This window comes from Triticum aestivum, chromosome 2B (genome assembly GCF_018294505.1).
Source record: "Triticum aestivum cultivar Chinese Spring chromosome 2B, IWGSC CS RefSeq v2.1, whole genome shotgun sequence".
In the NCBI taxonomy this organism is placed as follows: domain Eukaryota; kingdom Viridiplantae; phylum Streptophyta; class Magnoliopsida; order Poales; family Poaceae; genus Triticum; species Triticum aestivum.
In genome coordinates, this window is record NC_057798.1 from 188,112,685 (window position 1) to 188,132,722 (window position 20,038).

General features: G+C 44.9%; 1 protein-coding gene across 4 annotated transcripts; it reads right to left on the bottom strand.

Moving 5' to 3' along the window:
• Positions 1-585: 585 nt before the first annotated feature.
• LOC780634 (MADS-box transcription factor 18) lies at positions 586-19,694 on the bottom strand. 4 transcript variants are annotated; one of them, XM_044466956.1, is made up of 8 exons: positions 19,304-19,694; positions 2,983-3,064; positions 2,741-2,805; positions 2,556-2,655; positions 2,408-2,449; positions 2,106-2,144; positions 1,835-1,967; positions 586-1,009 (listed from the first exon to the last, which is right to left on the bottom strand). In XM_044466956.1, exons 1-8 carry the CDS (start codon positions 19,486-19,488, stop codon positions 720-722), a joined length of 936 nt encoding a protein of 311 aa, XP_044322891.1. In that variant the 5' UTR covers positions 19,489-19,694; the 3' UTR covers positions 586-719. The 4 variants fall into 4 exon arrangements, with proteins under 4 accessions (XP_044322891.1, XP_044322890.1, XP_044322893.1 ...); XM_044466955.1 differs by having other exon boundaries at positions 1,835-2,030; positions 19,304-19,688; XM_044466958.1 differs by having other exon boundaries at positions 1,855-1,967; positions 19,304-19,686.
• Between the last annotated feature and the right edge of the window lie 344 nt (positions 19,695-20,038).

Below are 20,038 nucleotides of genomic sequence, written 5' to 3' on the forward strand. Positions count from 1 at the left end.
AAATGTGAAAACGGGAACATTTTTTGAAATTGAGAACAAATTTTGAAAACAACATGTTATAAAATTCCGAATAAATATTGGATATTCTCAAAGAAAAGAAAATGAAAAAAAAAGAAAGAGCAAAAAAAGGCAAGGAAACAGAAAAATAAAATAAAAATTTTAAACGAAAAAGAAAAATAAATAGAAAAGTAAAAGAAACAAAAAGGGAAAAAAAGGGAAAATAGAAAAAACGGTTCAGGAACCTGCTAGAAGGTTCCCAAAACCAGAAAAAATGGCTGGGAATCACCTAGAAGATTCCCCAAACCTGACCCCCCCTGTGCGTCCAGTCGACTACTTGGCGCAACGAGCAGCGAATAGGAATTTCCCACCAATCATCCCTTATACAAGGTGGGGGGGGGGGGGGGGGGGGGGGAGACATATGTGAAGAACGGCGCAACAATGCATGCTTTAGACGCTATATAAGTAGAGTTGAAGCCAGAGTGAAACTTCCGGAGTTCAGTTAAGTTGCTGAACACAAATGGTACATCACAAATTGTATCTCTGACAGAAGCTAAAACATAATTAAATGTAAGTCGTGGTCATGCATTTGCGAAAAGTTTAGTGCCCTACTCTTTTTTTTAATAACAATGTAAAGAGAAGGCAGCGCCCTTTTGCTTTTTTACAACGGATGGAATACAAAAACCGTCACAAGTAAAAACATACCGCAAGTCCATTAAAGCTTACACACTTAACTCCAACCACAAGATCGTGCTCATCGATAGGAGAAAAAAATGGAACCGGAACGTGGAAACAAGACGCTGTATCTTATAGTACAGGAAAAAAATGGAACCGAAACGTGGAAACAATACGCCATTCTCGCCTTCAGGTGGAGTCATATGAGGCTGTCGCCAGCCTTCATCTGTTGCTGATGGTGGAGAGCATCCACGGTGGTAGATTGCTGTTGTTTGCTTGTGCTGGAGACGGCTGAGGTTCTGGATTCCCCCCTCCTGATTCTCTAGATTGATATGGCCTGCATTTTGTAAGGAATGGCAGCGTGCTTAAACAGACAGTGGCTTTTCATCTAGGAACAGTGCTAGTAAATAATCGCTTATGTTAAATACATTGTCCAGCCTTGGTTTCATGACAGGTTTATTACTCCCTCTGGAAAGAAATATAAGAGTGTTTGAATCACCACTTACGGAGGGAGTATCTAGCAAAATGGAACAAAGCTTAGCTCATGCGTTTTACTGTTCCTTACGGAGCTATTCCCAGAAACGTTTAGCATTTAGCTTTTGATTTCAGCATGCGCTTATATATCACGTGAACTGAACTCAATGAACTAACAGCCCTTGATTTAACCCTTTCACAAAAATGAATTAAAATTGGAGATAGCTTATGCATAGTTCATGTTTTGCTCAAGTCCTCTAGGAAGACAGTGGTACCATTAACCCAGCAGGGATCAAATCTCATATTTGACGCTTTCGTGTCTCATTAATGCAGATTATTCTTTCAGTGGGAGGCGACGTTTCCATCAACAGCGAGGCGCCTGTGGTGGTGTGAATGTGAGCGTGTGTACATCTACGTTGTAATCGGTGTTTCTAAAGAAAGACATCCAAATACTTTGCCTGAAGAACAACGCACATTCTTATTTTATTTAGTGATACGTAGACGAGGAAAAAACGTAAATACAGTGGAAGTAGGGATGCAAATTTGGATCCTTTAAGGTCTCCTGTGGCCCTCCCTAATTCAACCAAATGAACTAAAATTTCAAAAGTGTTGTAAATTCTGAAATTTTAGTTCATTTAGTTGAACTAAGGAGGTCGGAGGGTACCCTAAAGATTTCAAATCTGCATACCTAAGTGGAAGCATAAGTACCCAATATTTGGAGTCGCCATGGAATCTTGGGCTGTCGCTGGTGTAGGTGACGGTGAGCTTGTTGTTGCTCCATTCAGCTGCTCCTGGTGATTGATATTTGTTGCTCCATTCAACTGCTCTTGGTGATGAATATTTGACAAAACGTTATTTTTCTCCTTTTCTGTCTCTACGAGGTGCTATGAAAAATAAAAACAAGATTTTAGCCTCTGGCCTACACAGCTAGTCACCTTACAGTAAACAAGAAAATTTACCTTCTGCAGGACGCCATTCTGATCTTTTAATGACTTCTCCTGCAAAGTATAAGACAATGATTATAAATATTTGCTAACCTAGGTCTACTTAATATCTACAAATGATGAAGAAATAGATGTTTAACTATGATTAAAACATGGGAAAACAAATGGACGAATTCAAGTGGTTCTTTCTTCAAATGTTTCAGACGACGGTGTGTTTATAAAGGCGGGAGGCCAATGCGTCATATCGACAATACTCCTTGGTGATCACTGTACACACGTAGGTAAACCACACAGGAAACTTAATGAGAGTAACATACCTTCTTTTGAAGCTCAGATATAGACTCAAAGAGAAGTTGATTCTGTAAAATGAAAAAGGCATGCTATTTCATAAGATTTCAGTTAAAAATTGGCAGATGAAAACTAGCTCTGCACACCAATGGCAAAACATCAACACAATTGGTTCACCTTTCTTGACCTTATGTGCTTCAAAGAACTATCAAGCTGTTGTTCCAACTGTTGGAGTTCTTTTGTGGTGAGTGGGTCCAATTGTTCACCCAAGAGTTGCCTTGAGTTTGAAATAGACCAAACGCCAGTTAGCACTTAGCACCCATCATATAACCAGAATGAGAATGTTCCTAGAAATACAATACCTTTGACTCTTCTGGAGTGCATCGAGTTTTATCTTCAAACTTCCATATTCATCTCCCCAGTTTGCCTACAAAGAAAAAGAATGTGAAGTACATATAATAAGTAAATTTAATTAGCTAGATGAACATTCACTGCATGAACATGCATAAATAGTTTCCACAACAAGTAAGAATGTTACCACTTGGAATGAGTGGTTAGCTATCTCAAAAACAATCGACAAAAAAAATGTAAGAATGTTATTTACCTGGTTTCCAATACTTGGATCCAGTACAGCTCTTTCTTCAAATGAGTAACGTTGGTAACGTTCAAGAATCACATCCATGCTACTGAATAAATGTCCCCAAATAAGGCCGTACATGCACAAAAAGGCAATTGAGGTCTTATATTAGAACCAAACTAATACTCAGACATTATCTCCAAAATTACGACAGTGTAATAATCCTGTCCTGTGACTGAAACTATTGAAATGACCAGGCCTAATGTGCTCCTTATTTGAGAGTGAAAAACAAACTGATCAGGGCTATTTTCTCATATTTTTTAAGTATAGCAAAATAGAATAGTACTTGTTTTTGGAGCAAACCTTGTTGTTGAATATAGTTGTAAAGCAACTTGTGTGTCACATCCTGATGCATATCATCATCACATGCACTGTGTGCACAGAAAGCCAAGGATAGCACAGGAGAAAATTCAAAAGGTTTGTTTAGAATCGGACAACTTAGTGCATCTCTAGCCCTGCTTCCTCCAAATTTCTATAACGCCCAGAAAAAACTGCTCTCTTGGGAGCTAACACTATCTAGCCATTAATAGAAAAAATTTAACTCCCAAAAGTTTTAGTCATCCTAGGTGGTAATAAATCTTTAGAGACAATCACCTCTATGCATCATCACTTAATATTGTTTCTAAGTGATGTTGTATTTAATTGGTTTATGGATCATATGTGCATTTTAATAGTGTGGCCTAGTCGTAGAAATAACGAAAGAGAGAACATAGGAAGACGAGCCACACCGAATGAAAGTGTTAATTACACTATGTACAGAAACATGCTAAGAGCCCATTCTCTTTCTTCTTTAATTGATGTGCCACATCCGCATTTTACCTATGAACTCGTGCTAAGAGATTAGTATTGGGAGCACCCTAACTCCTCGACCTAGCCCTTTACTGCTCAAATTTGACCAGGAAGCACGAGCTCCTCAAACCCTCACCAAACCAAACGATTTTGGCAGGCTAAAAAAATCAACCGCCAACCAACGCCACATAGCTCCTCCGAGGCGGCACCTCCGACCTCCCCGCCGACTTGCCTTGTGCCTTCTCCCTACTCGCCGGAAGCCCTGCTGCGGCCCTAGGTCCCGCCACCCGCCTCACCCCGACCCGAGCTCCATCCCTCCTGCGGTCACCACGCACCCTCGGCTTGTCTCCACGCACCCGTCAGAGGAGCAGGAGCTTACCACAGTCGCGCGGACACGCTCCCGGCTTCCACGTCTGATGAGGAACAATAGATGACAGAAAAAGAAGAAAGAAAAGACATGCCATATCTGTTTGGCTACTTCTAGATACTTCCACTATAGTGTAGTATTTCTTTTCTTTTCTTTTCTATCCTACCTATTGTTTTCTAGAGTCTTTTAGTTGTGAGTAGCTATGAGTAGAACAGTGAAACTTAAATAATGTTTCTAGAGTATTCCAGCTATAAGTAGAAGTATGTGAAGGCTTCTCAAAGCTCTATAAATAGATATCCTCATCTCTACTTTGTGTCCAGACTATGTACCCACTACGTATAATAGAACTTGTTGTTCTTATCTAAGATTTTGGAGTAGATCTTGTGCCCTAGGAGTTCTGGATTGAACTCTTGCTGCCCTATCAGCCTACATTTGCCTCTAGAGTGATATCTAGCACAACACGTTGAAGCTGTTCCTTCAACACTTGTGATGTACACATTATAGCAGCAAGGTGGAGTTGCTCCTTCACAACCTTTGTGCTGCTTCAGGTGGCATCAGAGTCTTGTTGACCCATACTAGTTCTTGCTATCCTCTTCGAGAGCAAGCTGCAGCAAGCAATAGAACAATTGGGGAAGAGGATGGATGCTGCAGAATAGCAAATCAAAGAGCTGCGTGAAGATCTTAATCGGAGATTTGACCAGCTGGTTGAGATGATAAGAAAGGTTGTTCCCCTGCTACTAATGAAGGAGATTCATCTAAAGAAGAAGATGTTCATCAAAGAAGGAGAGATAATCTTGGAGCAAGACCGCCACAACAACACGCTGTTCAACGTGCTTCAAGAAGGGCAATTTATGTTGAAGTTTCTGAAGGTGAAGAATATGATGATGCCCTTGAAGAACCAGATCTCTACGCATATCGGAGAGTACCCAACCATACATATGCAAGAGATACATACAAGGTGAAAGCTGAGATCACAACTTTTAATGAAAATGTTGATATTGAAGGGTGCCTAGATTGGTTATATGAAGTGGAGACTTTCTTTGAGATCATGGAGCTTCTGGAAGATCGTAGAGTTCCTTTGGTCGCATACAAGCGAAAAGGAGGAGCCGGTGCATGGTGGCATCGCGTTCAAGAAGAACGCCGGCTGAGAGGAGAACCTCGTGTGAGAACTTGGCGGCAAATGAAAATTCTCTTGAAAAGGGAGATTTTTGCCGCTCATTATGACCAGATCCTATTTATCCAATTTCAAAATTGTGCTCAAGGAAATAGGACTATTTTAGATTACACAGAGGAGTTTCTAAGGCTACAAGTGAGGTGCAACCTTGCCGAAACTGAAGATCAACAAGTTGATAGGTACATCAATGGTATCAATGATGCTATTCAAGATCGATTAATGATGCAACAAATCTGGTCCACTGATAAAGCACAAACTCTAGCCTTAAAGGCCGAGAGGTTTGTGAGGACAAGAAAGGCAACTAAGGCTCCATATCCTCCATATCCTCATGCCGAAGGCTCGTCTAGGAGTTAGCCTAATAGAGTGGAAGAAAAGACCGGTACACCAAAGACAAAACGACCCGCCAGAAGCAAACTAATGGCAAGGGTAAGTCCAATGAAGGCCCAAAATGCTATAAATGTGGTGAAGAGAGACACATATCCAGCGGTTGCCCACTAAGAAAATTTGTGAACACAACTATCCATGATGGTGAAGACGATGAGGAAGAATAAAAATCTGAAGATGTAGAGGGACAAGAGGTTTGTCAAGAAGAAGGTGAAGAGGTGGTATGTGTGATTCGGCGTCTCCTATGTTCCACACCACAACCTGACGACACACAACGGGAAAAAATATTTGAGAGCAAATGCACGGTGAATGGCAAGGTATGCAAATTAGTGGTTGATAGTTGCAGTTGCGAGAATCTTATCTCCTGGAATTTGGTGAACCACTTAAAGCTTGAAACCCATAATCATCCAAATCCCTACACTATTGGATGGATCAAGAAAGGAGTGAATATGTGGATCACCAACAATGCAACCTGCCACTATTTTTGGGCAAGCATTATCGCTCAAATGTGTTGTGAGACGTGGTTGATATGGACGCCAACCATGTTCTTCTTGGGAGACCATGGCAATTTGATGTGGATACTACACACAAGGGCAAGGGAAATTCTTACTCTTTCATTTGGAATAAGAAAGAGATCATTATTTGGCTACTTCTAGATACTAACACTTTAGTGTAGTATTTTTTCTTTTCTTTTCTATCCTACCTACTGTTTTCTAGAGTCTTCTAGTTGTGAGTAGCTATGAGTAGAATGGTGAAACTTAAATAATATTTCTAGATTATTCCAGCAATAAGTAGAAGTATGTGAAGGCTTCTCAAAGCCCTATAAATAGAGGTCCTCACCTCTACTTTGTACCCAGACTATGTACCCACTACCTATAATAGAACTTGTTCTTATCTAAGATCTTGGAGTAGATCTTGTGCCCCTAGGAGTTCTGGATTGAACTCTTGCTGCCCTTTCGGCCTACATTCGCCTCTAGAGCAATATCTAGCACAACACGTTGAAGTTGTTCCTTCAACACTTGTGTTGTACACATTGTAGCAGCAAGGTGGAGTTGCTCCTCCACATCCTTTGTGCTGCTTCAACGTCTCCTTCCCCGCGTGGCCTACACCTGCCATCGTGGGCTCTGGCACCTCCATGTAGATCAATGGAGAGGTCGAAAGTTCATCTTGCACCTCATGTGCGCACCCCCGCTAGCCGCGCCGGCATTCTCCTCGCTCACGAAGTGTTTGACCGATTGTCCCAATGGTAAACTCTTCCCTTTTTTCCGTTTTTCTTGGTTTGTGCACTAAAACTGATCCTTGGAAAAACTTTGTAGATGAAGGGGCGATTGGAAGGGTTTTTTCAGCATCCCGTCATCCGAGGAAGAAGAGGATGATGATTTTGAGATGGCATTGCCCGTGATCATTTGAGTGGAAGAGAGGAATGAGAAATGTGCTTCTCGGCCACCATCACATCTATCGCAGGTAGATGCCCAAAGTTTTCAGGATTAATTTGTGAACAATCCCCCGTGTATCCAATAAATCATTTAGGGCAACAATTATGAATGCACAAAGATCTTCGTGCACATTGCAAGAGCTGTGGAGGAGGATGATCAATGGTTCACACTGAGAAGTGATGCAGTTGGAGTAACCAGTGCAAGTCCTTTGATGAAAGGGTATCTCAATAGTTCGAGTGCTTGCATATGGAGTGGCAATTGACCTCGTTGATGAGTAGATTCACATTGGAGAAGATACCATCCTCGAGAATATGAAGGGATATCAAAAGTTGTGACGAGATCTTAGGTGGGCACCCACTGATGAAGACAATGTGAGGCTTCTGTGCTATGGGTCAAGCAAGAGGGTGGACAGAGATGCTTGGGTCCATTGGTTGCATGATTGGACATGGAAGAATTGTCCTGCTGCATGGCATGGGCGGTTCAGAGGGTATTGCCATGATTCAACCATCATGCTCAAAGCAGTTGTATTAGAGGATCTATGGATTTGGCATTCATACTTTCGAGTGCCTAGCTCACATAGTGACCTCAATGTCCTGAAGAGATCTCTCTACACGAGGCTTGTTGCCGGCCAAGCTCCACCTTGTAACTATGTTGTCAATGGCCACCATTACAACCTTGCAGATGGCATCTACCCTCAAGGGATCACACTTGTGAGGATAATTCAAAGTGATAAAGACAACACGATATCTCACATTGCAATTTGCCAAATAAGCCATGAGAAAGGATGTTGAGAGAGCTTTTGGTGGGTTGCAGGATTGCTTTGCTATTGTCTGTGACCCTGTTGAGTATTGAGACCTAAAGATAATGTGGAAGATCATGACAACATGTGTGGTATTCAACAACATGATCATTACAGATGAGAGAGGTCAACCAAGAAACTTTGACTACGATTACAATGGGCTACTAGTCCATCTGGAATATATCAAGCCAGCAAGATCCAAAGATTCCTCAGAGAGCATCACATGATGGAGAGGCGAGAAGCTCATGACCATCTCAGAGGTGATCTTGTGGACCACTTGTGGGAACTTCATAGTTCTTATTATTATGCTTTCGTCATGTTTTATTTGGATTATTTTCTTCATTTAGACCCTATATTGTGTTTGAATTTGAATTTTTAAATATGATGACAGTGAATTTGTGTTCTTATTGAATTGTGAGCATTTGAAATATCAAGGTACGAATTAATATCTTGTGAAAATGTAGTTCAAACAGGATATATGCATGCAAAGGCATAGAAGAAATAGCAAAGAAAAAGTATAGAGAGTTAAGTTTATGGAAAGGACTTGCTGCAACCAAGTTTAAGCCCTCAAAGTTGCCGAAGTTAAGTTTGGGCAGGTGGTTTTAGAAGAAGGGGTAGAGATGCACTTAGTACATAGTAGACTCCATGAGTGTCCTAAAAGTGTATCATTAAGTGTATGTTATTTCAGAGTCTTACATTCACTAGTAAATAGATTATTGAATTCATGCACCAATGAGTTCGTTCTAAAGTCTGAACTGATGAAGAAGGTTGGGCAATATATTTCAACACCCCCCCCCCCCTTCTCACATCTGAGCTACTCCCGGCCTTAGACGTGGGATCTATGTAGGTTACAACTATTTCATTTAATAGTACATTGTTCGGGTCTTGAACTTGAGACCTCTTGGATCTAATACAATATTGAGTTCATGCACCAACCAGTTCATCCAAAGTCCAAACTAGTGGAGAAAGTTGGGTGATATATTTCTACAAAATATAGTCTTACATGTCCAAATGCTCATCCAAAACAGTTTTTAAGGTGGCAACCCATCGCAACAAACTACGCACATTATTTTTCTCCCACGTTGGTCTCTTCGTTTTCCTCTCCCTTCCCTCTCTTAGCCTATCCAGGCTCCAGTACATGTGCCAATCACAATGCGGTGGCACCTCCCTTTTGTCACCAAGATCCGAGAGGTACTACAGTCGTGTGCAATGTGCTTGGGCATTATACAATTATAAGCCAAGCACCATTTATTGATCCTAGCCCTATCACATCCTCTCCTTATCTGAACAAGACAGTGGCGGTCGCAAAAGAAAGACGGTGGCGGTGGCCACCTCCCAGCTGTGCGTCACCAGGTCTCAGTGGGGAGGCGCACAAATGCACTAATCCAATTTGTGGTGTCCATCATCACCTCCCCCATCTCCCTTTTGGGCATCGTCGGATCCTGTCCAAGGGGGGCAAGAAGGGCATGGGGCCAACGCGGGCACGAGGGATAAAGGATGGCGGGGCCGGTGTCTGCTCGGGAGGATAAGAAGATGGTGATGCTAGCACCGACGTGGGAGTAGGTATGCTTTTATTGCAAGACGATTCATGGGTGGGAAGGTAGTCTCGCCTCTGTTATCGGAGTGGAAGAGGTCGCTTATGGGGAGAGGATGAGACAAGGCCGACACTAGCAACAGGGGAGCCCCTGTCCAATCATGGGTTGATTCAAGAGTGGGGCGGCAAACCCGTTTGCAATGTTGAAGCACACGGGCTTTCAACTATAGGTGGAGTGGAGCATGAAGTTGGCCATTTCTACCAGAGCCACCATGAAGACCCTGATCCCAAGCCACCTCTCAGAGATCCCCAATCTATGACCTTGTATGGTTCTGGCCATCATGGCAATGATCTTGAATGTGAACCAGAACCCGAGCCATTAATCGGCGGTAACTTAGTTTTGTTAGTAGTTAAATTCCATCACTACATGCCGTTGTGTTCCCGTCTATAGCCACTTCACTAATCTTGAAGCAAAAGCTAATGATGGCCATTTCTACTTTAGCCACCACGACGACCCAGATCCTGAGCAATCTCTCGGAGTCTCCCGAGGGATGACCTTGTATAGTTCTGGCCATCGTGTCAAGGATCTTGAATGTGAACTGGCCTTCGGGCCGCTGATTGTGATCAGTAACTTTGTTTTCTCGGTACTTAAAAATTAGATCACTATATGCCATTGTGTTCCCGTTAATAGCGAGCTGCCTATGTTGACTTCGTCAATCTTGAAGCTTCGGACTATGATCTTCTCGAGGCACTGTGTGATGGTGTGAGGGTGGTGGTGGTTGTTAAAGAGTATTAGTATTGATCTAGGTGTCAATATATTGTCTAGATGCCCTTCCTTGTAGCCCAAGTCTATTGTACTATATATTTGCGTTGTCCCTTGGACTATGTTTACAGATAAGTTGCTCTTGTCAAAGTGTTATGCATGTCTAGGTGTGTCTATGTTGTACTCGGTATTCTTAAAAGAAAGTTTAATCACTATATGGTACTTTCTTATATTGTTAATTGTGCAATGATTTTGCTATTATAATTTTACTATAAGAAAAGATGCTACTATTGGTAATTTAATTTTGTTAGTAGGTAAATTCAACCAATACATACTAAATTGCAATTTAATTTTATAACATAAGATGGTACATAATTTCTATAAGATAAGATGCCACTTCTAGTACTTTAATTTATAACATAGACGTTATGCTATAAGTAAGACGATACTACATGCTATTTTCAACTAATTAAGATAATGTTCTGTTGTTTTGCTACTGTTAAACAACTAATTAATATAAGTTGCTATTGTTTTATTATTGTTAATTATAATGCCATAATTTCATTTGTTATGGTTAGTAGTTGAATTCAACTAATTGAGATAAGATGTTATGTTGTTTTGTCCGCATTAGTGCAGTAGACACGAGAGGGTATTCCCCGGTCTTCTTTGTCTATGTTAAATTGTTAAGTATATATCCTACTACTTTTTTATCTTCTTATCGTCACTTCCTTCCTATCATCTCATCTGTTAACTAAATATCTCTCTCCCTTCTTCCGGCACCCATTTCCCGAACAAATCATTAGCCATAAGTATGAGTTTTGTTCTCTTGTCACTTCCCTTCTCACATTGCTAACCTGAATTGTTTTTAAGACATGTCACTTATTTCACTTACACTATACAACCAGATTTGGTTACAATATGATGTTTCATGCAATGGCTTTTGCAACATACTGAGCCTGGACGTGACCAAGTAAGATTTGTTTCGCTTCCCCGACCTATTTGTTTAGTTCAGATGCTATCTAATCCTCTAAAACTTGTTATACACTTATTTTCCGTTCAATTATATTTATGCCAACCTATATGTTCTCATTATTGTGTATTTTAATTAGGCTTTTTGTGCACACACAGGTGTAGTATCTTCCTCTGTAGCGAGAGACAAAGAAGCATAGAGATAGGGGGTAGTGGAGCTTACGGACGGCCAGCATGTTCCTCACTCTATGTCTGCATCTCATCATTCCAAAGTGCAAAGACAACGGCGTAAGAAAGAAGCAACTTAATATTTTCCCCTTACTACCTGTAATCTACACTTCATGATGCAGATATATTATGCTGGATGTAAACTTAAGCACGTCCTACAACCAAGTGTAGTTACACCATCATCTCATATACTATCATCTGGGGAAATACACGAAAAATTGCAACTAAGCCTATGTGTTTAGTATATTTTTAAAATACATTAATATTGGTATGTAAAATGAGTATGCTAAAAGTATGGTACATACCATGTAAATGGTTGAATATATACTACCCAATACATAATATGCATACATACGAGTAGGGCGTTTTGGTGACCGAGCTCCATGGAGCCCTTTATTTTTGAAAAATTCAAAATTCAAACTTTTTGACTTCAAAAAATTCTGAAAATAAATATGTAACTATACACAGATGAAATGCACGTGTGTGTAAAAATTCAAGATGAAATACTTCGAAATGCGACCTATAGAAAAAAGACAAATTTCTGGACTTTGAGGATGAATAGTAACATGTGTTAAAAGGCCTCAGATTTGTCTTTTTTACACAGCCTTTATTTCAACGTATTCCGTCCTAAAAATTTACACACATGTGTGTTATGCCTCCATGTATATCTGTAATTTTTTTCAGATTTTTTTGAACTGTAAAAATATAAATTTTCATGATTTTAGTGTTTTTCAAAAACCGGCCTCCATGGAGGCCGAGCTCCAAAAGGCATTTTCGCATACATACTCTCTATTATGATAGATAGTATCTAGAACTAGCTAGTTGCCCATGCGTTCCAATGGGGCATCATATTCAAGTGGTTCAACACCAATCATGTTAGACATATATCTTACACCAATCATGTTCTAGATTTTGGTAAGATTTCATTTGATTTGAGTATGGGTAGAGGAAGGCAAAAAAGTTTTGATTTAATTGGGGTTTAGTAAGCTTTGATTTGGTTTGATTTGGGTATGGGTAGGGGAAGACAAGAATTTTTTTTTGATTTAGTTGAGCTTTTGGTAAAATTTGATTTGTTTTGGTTGAGTTAACGCAACACGTGGTTTTGGAAGGAGGCGAAGACGAAACAAACGAAACGATTACGGAATCCCCATTAATAGTAGAGATATATATGGATGTTAAAAGTATGTTAGTTATATTATATGTTCATTGTGATGACCTGATGTGAGCTATGTGATGTATGAAAATCATGTGTCTTTGAACAAGCTCTAAGAAGCATACACAGGACTTTCTCCATCAACTGCTCCCCCTCCCCTCCCCTCCCGAGGCACTCCCGCACACGCCCTCGGGAGGCAACCCCAGCGCCGCTACCCCGGTCCCTCGCCCCGGCTCCCCCTCCCTCGCCGCAGTCGAGGGCACCGACGGCAGAAGGCTGCGTGGCATTGGCGGCGGCGGGGCGGTTTCCCCCTGCGCGGGGGTGGTTGGCGTCGCGGGGCGCCTTCCCCTACCCGCGGCATCGGGTCCCGGCCGGCCCCTGCTCCGGCGCTCTTCGCCCATGTCCCCGTGGCCCGCCGGTGCTGCTTCCTCCTCGCCTCCCCCAGCTCCGCTCGTGGGGTCCGGTGATCTCGGGACGTGTTCGCGCTGTGATGGTCGAACTTGGCGGTGGTGGCCGACGACCCTGTGGAGGTGGTGGTGGTGCGGCCAGTGTCCGAGCTGCTCCGGTGCGGGGTGGCGGGGCTCCGGGCGGATCTGGCCAGGGCATGGAGGCACAGAGTGTTGTGGTGGTGGCGGGTCGGGTGTGGCGACAGCTGGATCGTTCTAGTGTCGGCTCGTTTGTAGGAGACCTGTGTCGGCCTTCGACCCCTCTCCTCACCGTTCGGTCGCTACTCTTGTCGGAGGGCTGGCCTTCTCCTAGCTGCGGTACATCTCGCGCCCAGTGCCGCAGGACCGAGCTCGCCTCGCGTCTGGCTGCAAGACCGGCCCGTCTCACGCCCAGCAAGAGGATTGCACTCGTATCGCGCCCGGTGCTGCAGGACGGTTCGATGGAGGCTAGTTGTGGCCGGCCGACCTATTGGGTCTCGACGTTGGGTGTCCACCAGGGGTGCAAAAGGCGGGGCCTTTCCGCTCGTATCTTCGGCTGGGGTAGCGGCGGGTCCTGGGTGACTTGGTGTCAAGGTCTTGGATACCGGGGCGGCGGCCCTGGTGGTGGTGGCGCGATGCTCATGGGCAGAGCCCGTGCCTCGGTGTTGCCCGGTTGCCACGGCCGTGTGGGCGGCGTGGTAGCCGAGGTGTGGTGCTCGGTGGCGGTGAGTGTTGGCCGGGGTGAAAACCTGCTCTATCTTCGGATGGACCGGTGGCGGCGAAGCTTGCTCCCTTCTTGAAGGCGTCGTCGCAACTCTCATTGCCCGTCGTGTTGCTCCAGGGGAAACTCTGATCCTTAGATCGGGTGGTGGTAGCGCTCCGGTGCCATATCCTTCCTAAAGGCGCTGCTTTGGAGCCCATGGTTCGTTATATGCGGCTTCACTTCTTCGCGGTGGCGTGTTCGCGGTGGAAGCCCCCGGCTGCTCTTGTAGTGCTAGGAATTGTGTTACTGCGCTCAACGCCTATGTATCCTGCCTTGTGTGTGTGCGTGTGTTGTGGGAGCATGCGTTTGTATCAGGTGCTATTGATCACTGCTTTCAAGGTTTTTGAGTCGCCGAGTCAAGCCAAGTCGCCAAGGCTGCGGCTAGTGGCTTGCTGGCTTGAGTCAGTGACTTGCCTGGACTAATCGCCCCAAGTCGCCATGGCAGTACAGTGCACTCCCGCACCTGTTTCCCTCCTTTGCATAGCCCATTACTGCCAGATAAGCAAAGTTATCAGTCCGAACAGGCCCAGCACGGCCCAGCTAACCACTCCCGACCCTCATCCACTCGCTAAACCTAGCGATGCCAGCCCGCACTCCTTCATCTGCGCCTCTCCCCTCGAACTTCTTCCTCTGCGCCGCCGGCGAGGAGAGGCGGCGCCTCCTCCCCCGCCTCCTCTCCCTCCCCCGCCTCTTCCCCAGCCTCACCCGCCTCCGGCTCAGTCCTGCAGCTTCATCTCCTCCTCCCCCGCCTTAGTCTGCGCCGCCGCAGCCTCGCTCGAGGTCACGGCCGTCGCCGCGGAGGTCCAGCCGCCGTCGATCTGAAGGGGGTGCATCGCCGGCGAGCTGCGGCGGCGGTTCCTAGGTCACGGCCGCGAGCGCCATGGCTTCCTCTCCTCCCGAGCTCCCTCCCTTTCCCTCTCTCTGTCGAGCCAGCAAGTCAATTAATCGACTAATCGCAGCGATTAATCGCAGAAAATCGCTGTTGAGCCAGCAGTCGGGCGACTCGCTCCGCGAGCCAAGTCGCCCGCGCAAGCCAGTCACGGCGCGACGACTAGGCGATTAGTCGACGACTAATCGGCGATTAGTCAGCGACTCAAAAACCTTGACTGCTTTATATATAAAGCGGGGCAAAAGACTTTTTCGATAAAATTATGTGTCTTTTATACTGAACGCCATGCAAATTAGGGTGTGTCCAATCTGCTCTACACAACACACGATTAAGCAGATTTGCGTGTGCACTAAGGTCCTCGATGCACATGGTGATATAAAGATGCTCGCTTGCTATGAGATCGGCTCTTCGACGCCACATGTTTGCGGCGTGGTGGCACGGCGCTCCTATGGTGACCGTGGTCGATCTGTTTCAGATCTGACCGCCGATGCCTCGGGCAGCGCGGGGATCTCGGAGCGGTGGCCTCGAACGGTGGCGTGCGGTGCGGCCTGCCTGGCGAGCAGCATCCGCGGGTGTAGATGGGGGCCTTCAACGGCTGCGTGGGCGGCGTGGAGGCGGCGGCGCTACGGCGGCTCCTCGATGGCCGACTGGAGTTCCATGGGAGGCGTCGTCTCCGACTCGATCTACTCCGGTTCGTGCTGGCTACGATAGCGACTACGGTCGACGCCAATACTGCCTGGATGGATCTAGCGGGTGTGCATGGATCCGGGGGAAACTCCAGGCCGGCGTGGCGGCCGCACCAAAGTCAACGCCCTCGACGCCGATTCCCTTCGTGGAGGCTTCGGTGTGGATCATACGCCCCCCACCTCTGCCATGAGCGCAGGCGAAAGCCTCTATTCCTCTGTTTGGACGACGATGGCACTTTGGTGTTGTGTTCCTTTCTGAAGGCGTCGACCGAGGACTGCTCAGGGTGGTGGAGTTGCTGGTAGTTCGGAGTCGATGCGAGATGGCATGTAGGTGGAGCAGTGTGGCATCAACAGTATCATTGACGGTGGGTCTCGGCGGCATGGCGCAGTGGAGACTCGGCGTCCGATGCGCAGAGATGGACTCGCGCAGGAGGAGGAAGCTGTCTGGCGTCGTGGTGGCGTCAACAGTAGCTAGACCATGCAAGGTAGATGCAACAATACAACTCTGAAGATGGATTGGTGGCAAGTGGCTACGGCGGCCTCATACCCAGCAGGCGTCCTGGTTGAGGAGCACGCCGGACTGGTGGGTGCCCATACCCGGCTGGCATCCTGGTTGGGACCTCATGTCTTAGATGTTAGGTCTGGCTGCGATGTCCGTTTGATATTAGGCCCAGGATATCAGCGCCCTTCGTCAATTGGATAGGTGTAGCGACAGTTATTGCTTAGACGGTGGCTTTAGTCTTACTGTTGTATGATTTTATAAGGTCTTGTGAGAATAATTAATAAAGTGGCCGTATGCATCGCCCAGATGCAGAGGCCGGGGGTCATCCTCTTTTTTTTTTTAAAAACAACACACACGGGGAACGTTGTGCGATATCCAATTCACATATACAATAAGCCAGTAGTGACTGGCCAAAGTCGACATGTGATGAAGAGTTTTGCAATGTACGTGGAATCTGATGTTATAGTACCGACGCATCGTTCGCCACCAACTAGCGGCATGGGTCACCTTGCATGGATGCGGTGGCGCCACGCTCTCCTAGATCTAACACATACATGCATTGGCTGCCACCACGCACGATTCCACTAAAGGGGAGGAGATGAGCAAGCAGAGAGAAGCCATCTTCCACCAGATGTTAGATTCTACATGTAGTACACCCAAGGCAGGAACTCCTATGCTATCGCGACAACCCTGCAACGACGACTTGATGGACAACCTGCTCTTGCTGGCCTCAATTACCCCTTGACAAGGATACGACGATGATTATGGCGGAGCTGTGCAGTTGGTGAAGTCATGGTGACGACGTATGTTGGAAAAAATATTCACCTCCCAAGTAGATCTCATGTTGATATATTTTGACAACTTCTTTCCACACACGTGGTTGCCAGGTTAATACTCACTTGCTAGCTAAGTTATTGGTAGGTTATGGCCACTTTGTTTTCAAAAAGGGGCGCTTTATTACTTAACAGATTTAAGCAATGGCCACTTTGTTACAGGTTATTGAACACTATTCTCCATCCATCTCCATACATGTAAGACTTCCGTGTTAATACTTCTATGACGATATGCTATAGTTTTTTGTTGGTGGCACTTGAATATCACTCTCTACTTCTGCATAACATCGTAATATCTAATCTAAAAACATATAAATTATTAACTAGCAGCCATACACTTTTATCATGGTAACTGTTCCCTGCTAACATGACAATAGCAGTAATTTAGCCCGGTAATCAATTGTGTAAAAAAACATCTAAACGTAATGTGAGGATTAAAACTAGCCCACGAGTCTCTTTCTATGCACCATTAGGAATGACCTTTTATGCACTAGTAAATTTGATTAACATAAAGTTGGGCATTGCTTTGTTCATACAACTAGCTAGCTAAGACCAACCATTTTGTACAAGGAGTGCAAATGGTTAGCCTTTAGCTAGGGTACACTCCTATATTCCTTAGTTCATTCAAATGAAAAAAATTAGTTCATGTCTTCATGAATGAACAAAGGAGTGTTGGAGGGTATCTCAAGCTCACCATAGTACTGGCAATGTAGTTTGAAATGATTGTTTTTTATTTTGCAGTGAAGTTTGAAATGATTGTTAAGCAGAAATTTGTGCAAAGCACGGTTCATAAAAGCAAAACAAGTGAAGAGAAGTTATGAAGTGCCCCATACGAGTATAGCCTAACGTTCTTGCCAGAAGGTTGCACTACCCTAGCTTCGAAACTATAACCTTAAGTAAGTGAGAGCAACTAAATGGCTCACGAGCTCACCTGCTCCCGTGCATGAACAGTAAAATCAAAATAAATATTAGAAATTTCAAAAAATTCTAATTTTTGGTGGCATGGAAGATGTTTTAGTGCGTTAGGTCCTTGTCAAATTTCAGCTCATTTGGACATCTGAGCAGCTCTCAGAAAAAAAATACAAAATTGGGGTATGTGAAAAAGTTTACTATTCGGAACCGATTTTTTTCTGAGAGCTGCTCGGATGTCCAAATGCGCTGAAATTTGGCACGGACCTCACGCGTTAAATATTCTCCATGCAAAAAAAAAATCAGGTTTTTTTTATTTTTGTACTATTTGTTTTGATTTTACTATTCACGGAGATCAGATGAGCTCGGGAGCCGAAATGGATATTCGTAACTAAGCGGCATATACTCCCGCGGAACAAGTAATCAGTAAATAAAAAAGATAGTATACAGTATACACACAAGTGATTTTGTGGTCTGTCTAACTATGAAATGATATACCACAAATATTATATGTTTAAGCCTTAGAATAGTATATGCAAGTATTTTCAACTGTGAGTAAAAACGTTGAAAACTATATATTTGGGTTACCCCGACATGTATATCCCTTTTAGGCAAATAACAGAGGGCGGCCACGGACATTTTCGAGGGGCAAACATTTATCTAACTCATAAAATATAAAGATGTCTAAACTGTTAAGTCCAAAAATCTCAAACAAAACATGTACGTTCAATTGGCCAGTTTCAGGTTTTGTGTAACGATTGTTCTCCTTGGAACTTAAACTAATCCAACACTAAGATCAAATTTTCAACGACATAATCTCAGTGTTCTTATGGATAAAGAATACTGATAAAAAACCGAAACATCTATCAAATAAGCTGATGGCCATGCATGCCAGTTAGAACTGACAAAAAACATTGGGTAATAAAATAGCTGGCTAATATCTGACGGACAGATGCAGAGGGGATGAGAAGGGATATGTGTAGGCTTTGCTTTCCTATTAAATTGCTTCTACAGTAACCAAGCAGCTAGTTTCATATATATTCTACTAGTATATATGCAATTAACATGATAGTGAAACATTAGCATCAGCATCATTGAATAGCAAACTTTAGTCCATTTAGGAAAACTTATACATCTGATGTGCAAGTCCTCCTCACCACTATTTCATGAGAATAACTGGACTTAGTTTTTGGAACAGATATCATCAGAAAATCACCTTTATTGGTCCTAAAAATGAATAAGGGGTTACTGAAGTACCATTCGCGCAATATATGCTATAACTTATAGAGTAATCGATCAAGTACATTAGAGTTGCATAATCACATGGTAGAACCTGTAGACAGTACGTACGTTAATTAATTAGTACTGGCAATCGAGTATGAGTAACTCTGAGATACTGGTTAATTGAACAACAATCGATTCTACGATCCAAACAAGGAGAACTAGATTACCCATCCGAGCAGAACCCACAAAGAATAGCACGAAATAATAACCACGCACGCGCCGAGCAACTATCTCCCGCAACCAAATTTCCCCACCGGAACTATCGAACGAGACAGCTACTCGTGGAATGAATACAAAGCAGCCCAAATCAAAATTCTGGTACCCAAAATCTTCAAATGGAGCTCGTAGGAAGGAGCGGAATGGGTTAGGAAGGAGGGGTAGCTGGGCGCGCGTGATATAACCTGTCCTGGCTGGAGTACTCGTATAGCTTGCCCTTGGTGGAGAAGACGATGAGCGCGACCTCGGCGTCGCAGAGCACGGAGATCTCGTGCGCCTTCTTGAGCAGCCCGCTGCGGCGCTTGGAGAAGGTCACCTGCCGGTTTATCTTGTTCTCGATCCGCCGCAGCTGCACCGGCCCGCGCCCCATCTCCGCCCTGCCTCCAACCCGCCTCCTCCGGCTCCCTCACTCGGCGGCGGCGGCCCCTCCCTCCCGGCTAGCTAGCTGCTACGGCGACGTGGGGAGGAAGAATGAGAAATGCGGTGTGATGCTGTGTGGAGCTCGCAGGGAATGGGGGGGCGAGGCGGGGGCGGTTTAGATGGGGAGCCCAGGGGTGGTATTGCGAAACCGGGGTGGTTTGGAGTGGCGCGCTGTCGAGTTATGGTTGGCCGGGGTGATCTCGAGGAGACGGGGAAGGATCACGGCCATTGAATCGGGCGGGGGTCGTTATTGCGGCCCTGGTGCTGGTGGGCCCGCGGGCCCGTGGCGCTGGTGCACCACTGGGGTCTGCCTCGTCCACGGCCGGGGATTGGTCGCCGGAGCGAGCGTGGTCGGGTTGGCTGTGCCTCCTGTGTGGTCCGCGGTTGTCGGGTACAAGGGAGCGAGACGGCAAGCGACATTTGGCATCGACGAGGTGACCCCGTCCTGCCAGTGGGGTCTGCTCGGTGAAGACCGAAGAAAGTCTAGACTGTTCAAACGT

Excerpts from the sequence above, each read along its gene's own strand:
- LOC780634 (XM_044466955.1), bottom strand. The coding sequence starts at position 19,488 with ATGGGGCGCGGGCCGGTGCAGCTGCGGCGGATCGAGAACAAGATAAAC. Across the intron at positions 2,656-2,740 it reads GCACTCCAGAAGAGTCAAAG|GCAACTCTTGGGTGAACAAT; the intron begins GTATTGTATTTC and ends TTCAAACTCAAG. Across the intron at positions 2,450-2,555 it reads AGCACATAAGGTCAAGAAAG|AATCAACTTCTCTTTGAGTC; the intron begins GTGAACCAATTG and ends TTCATTTTACAG.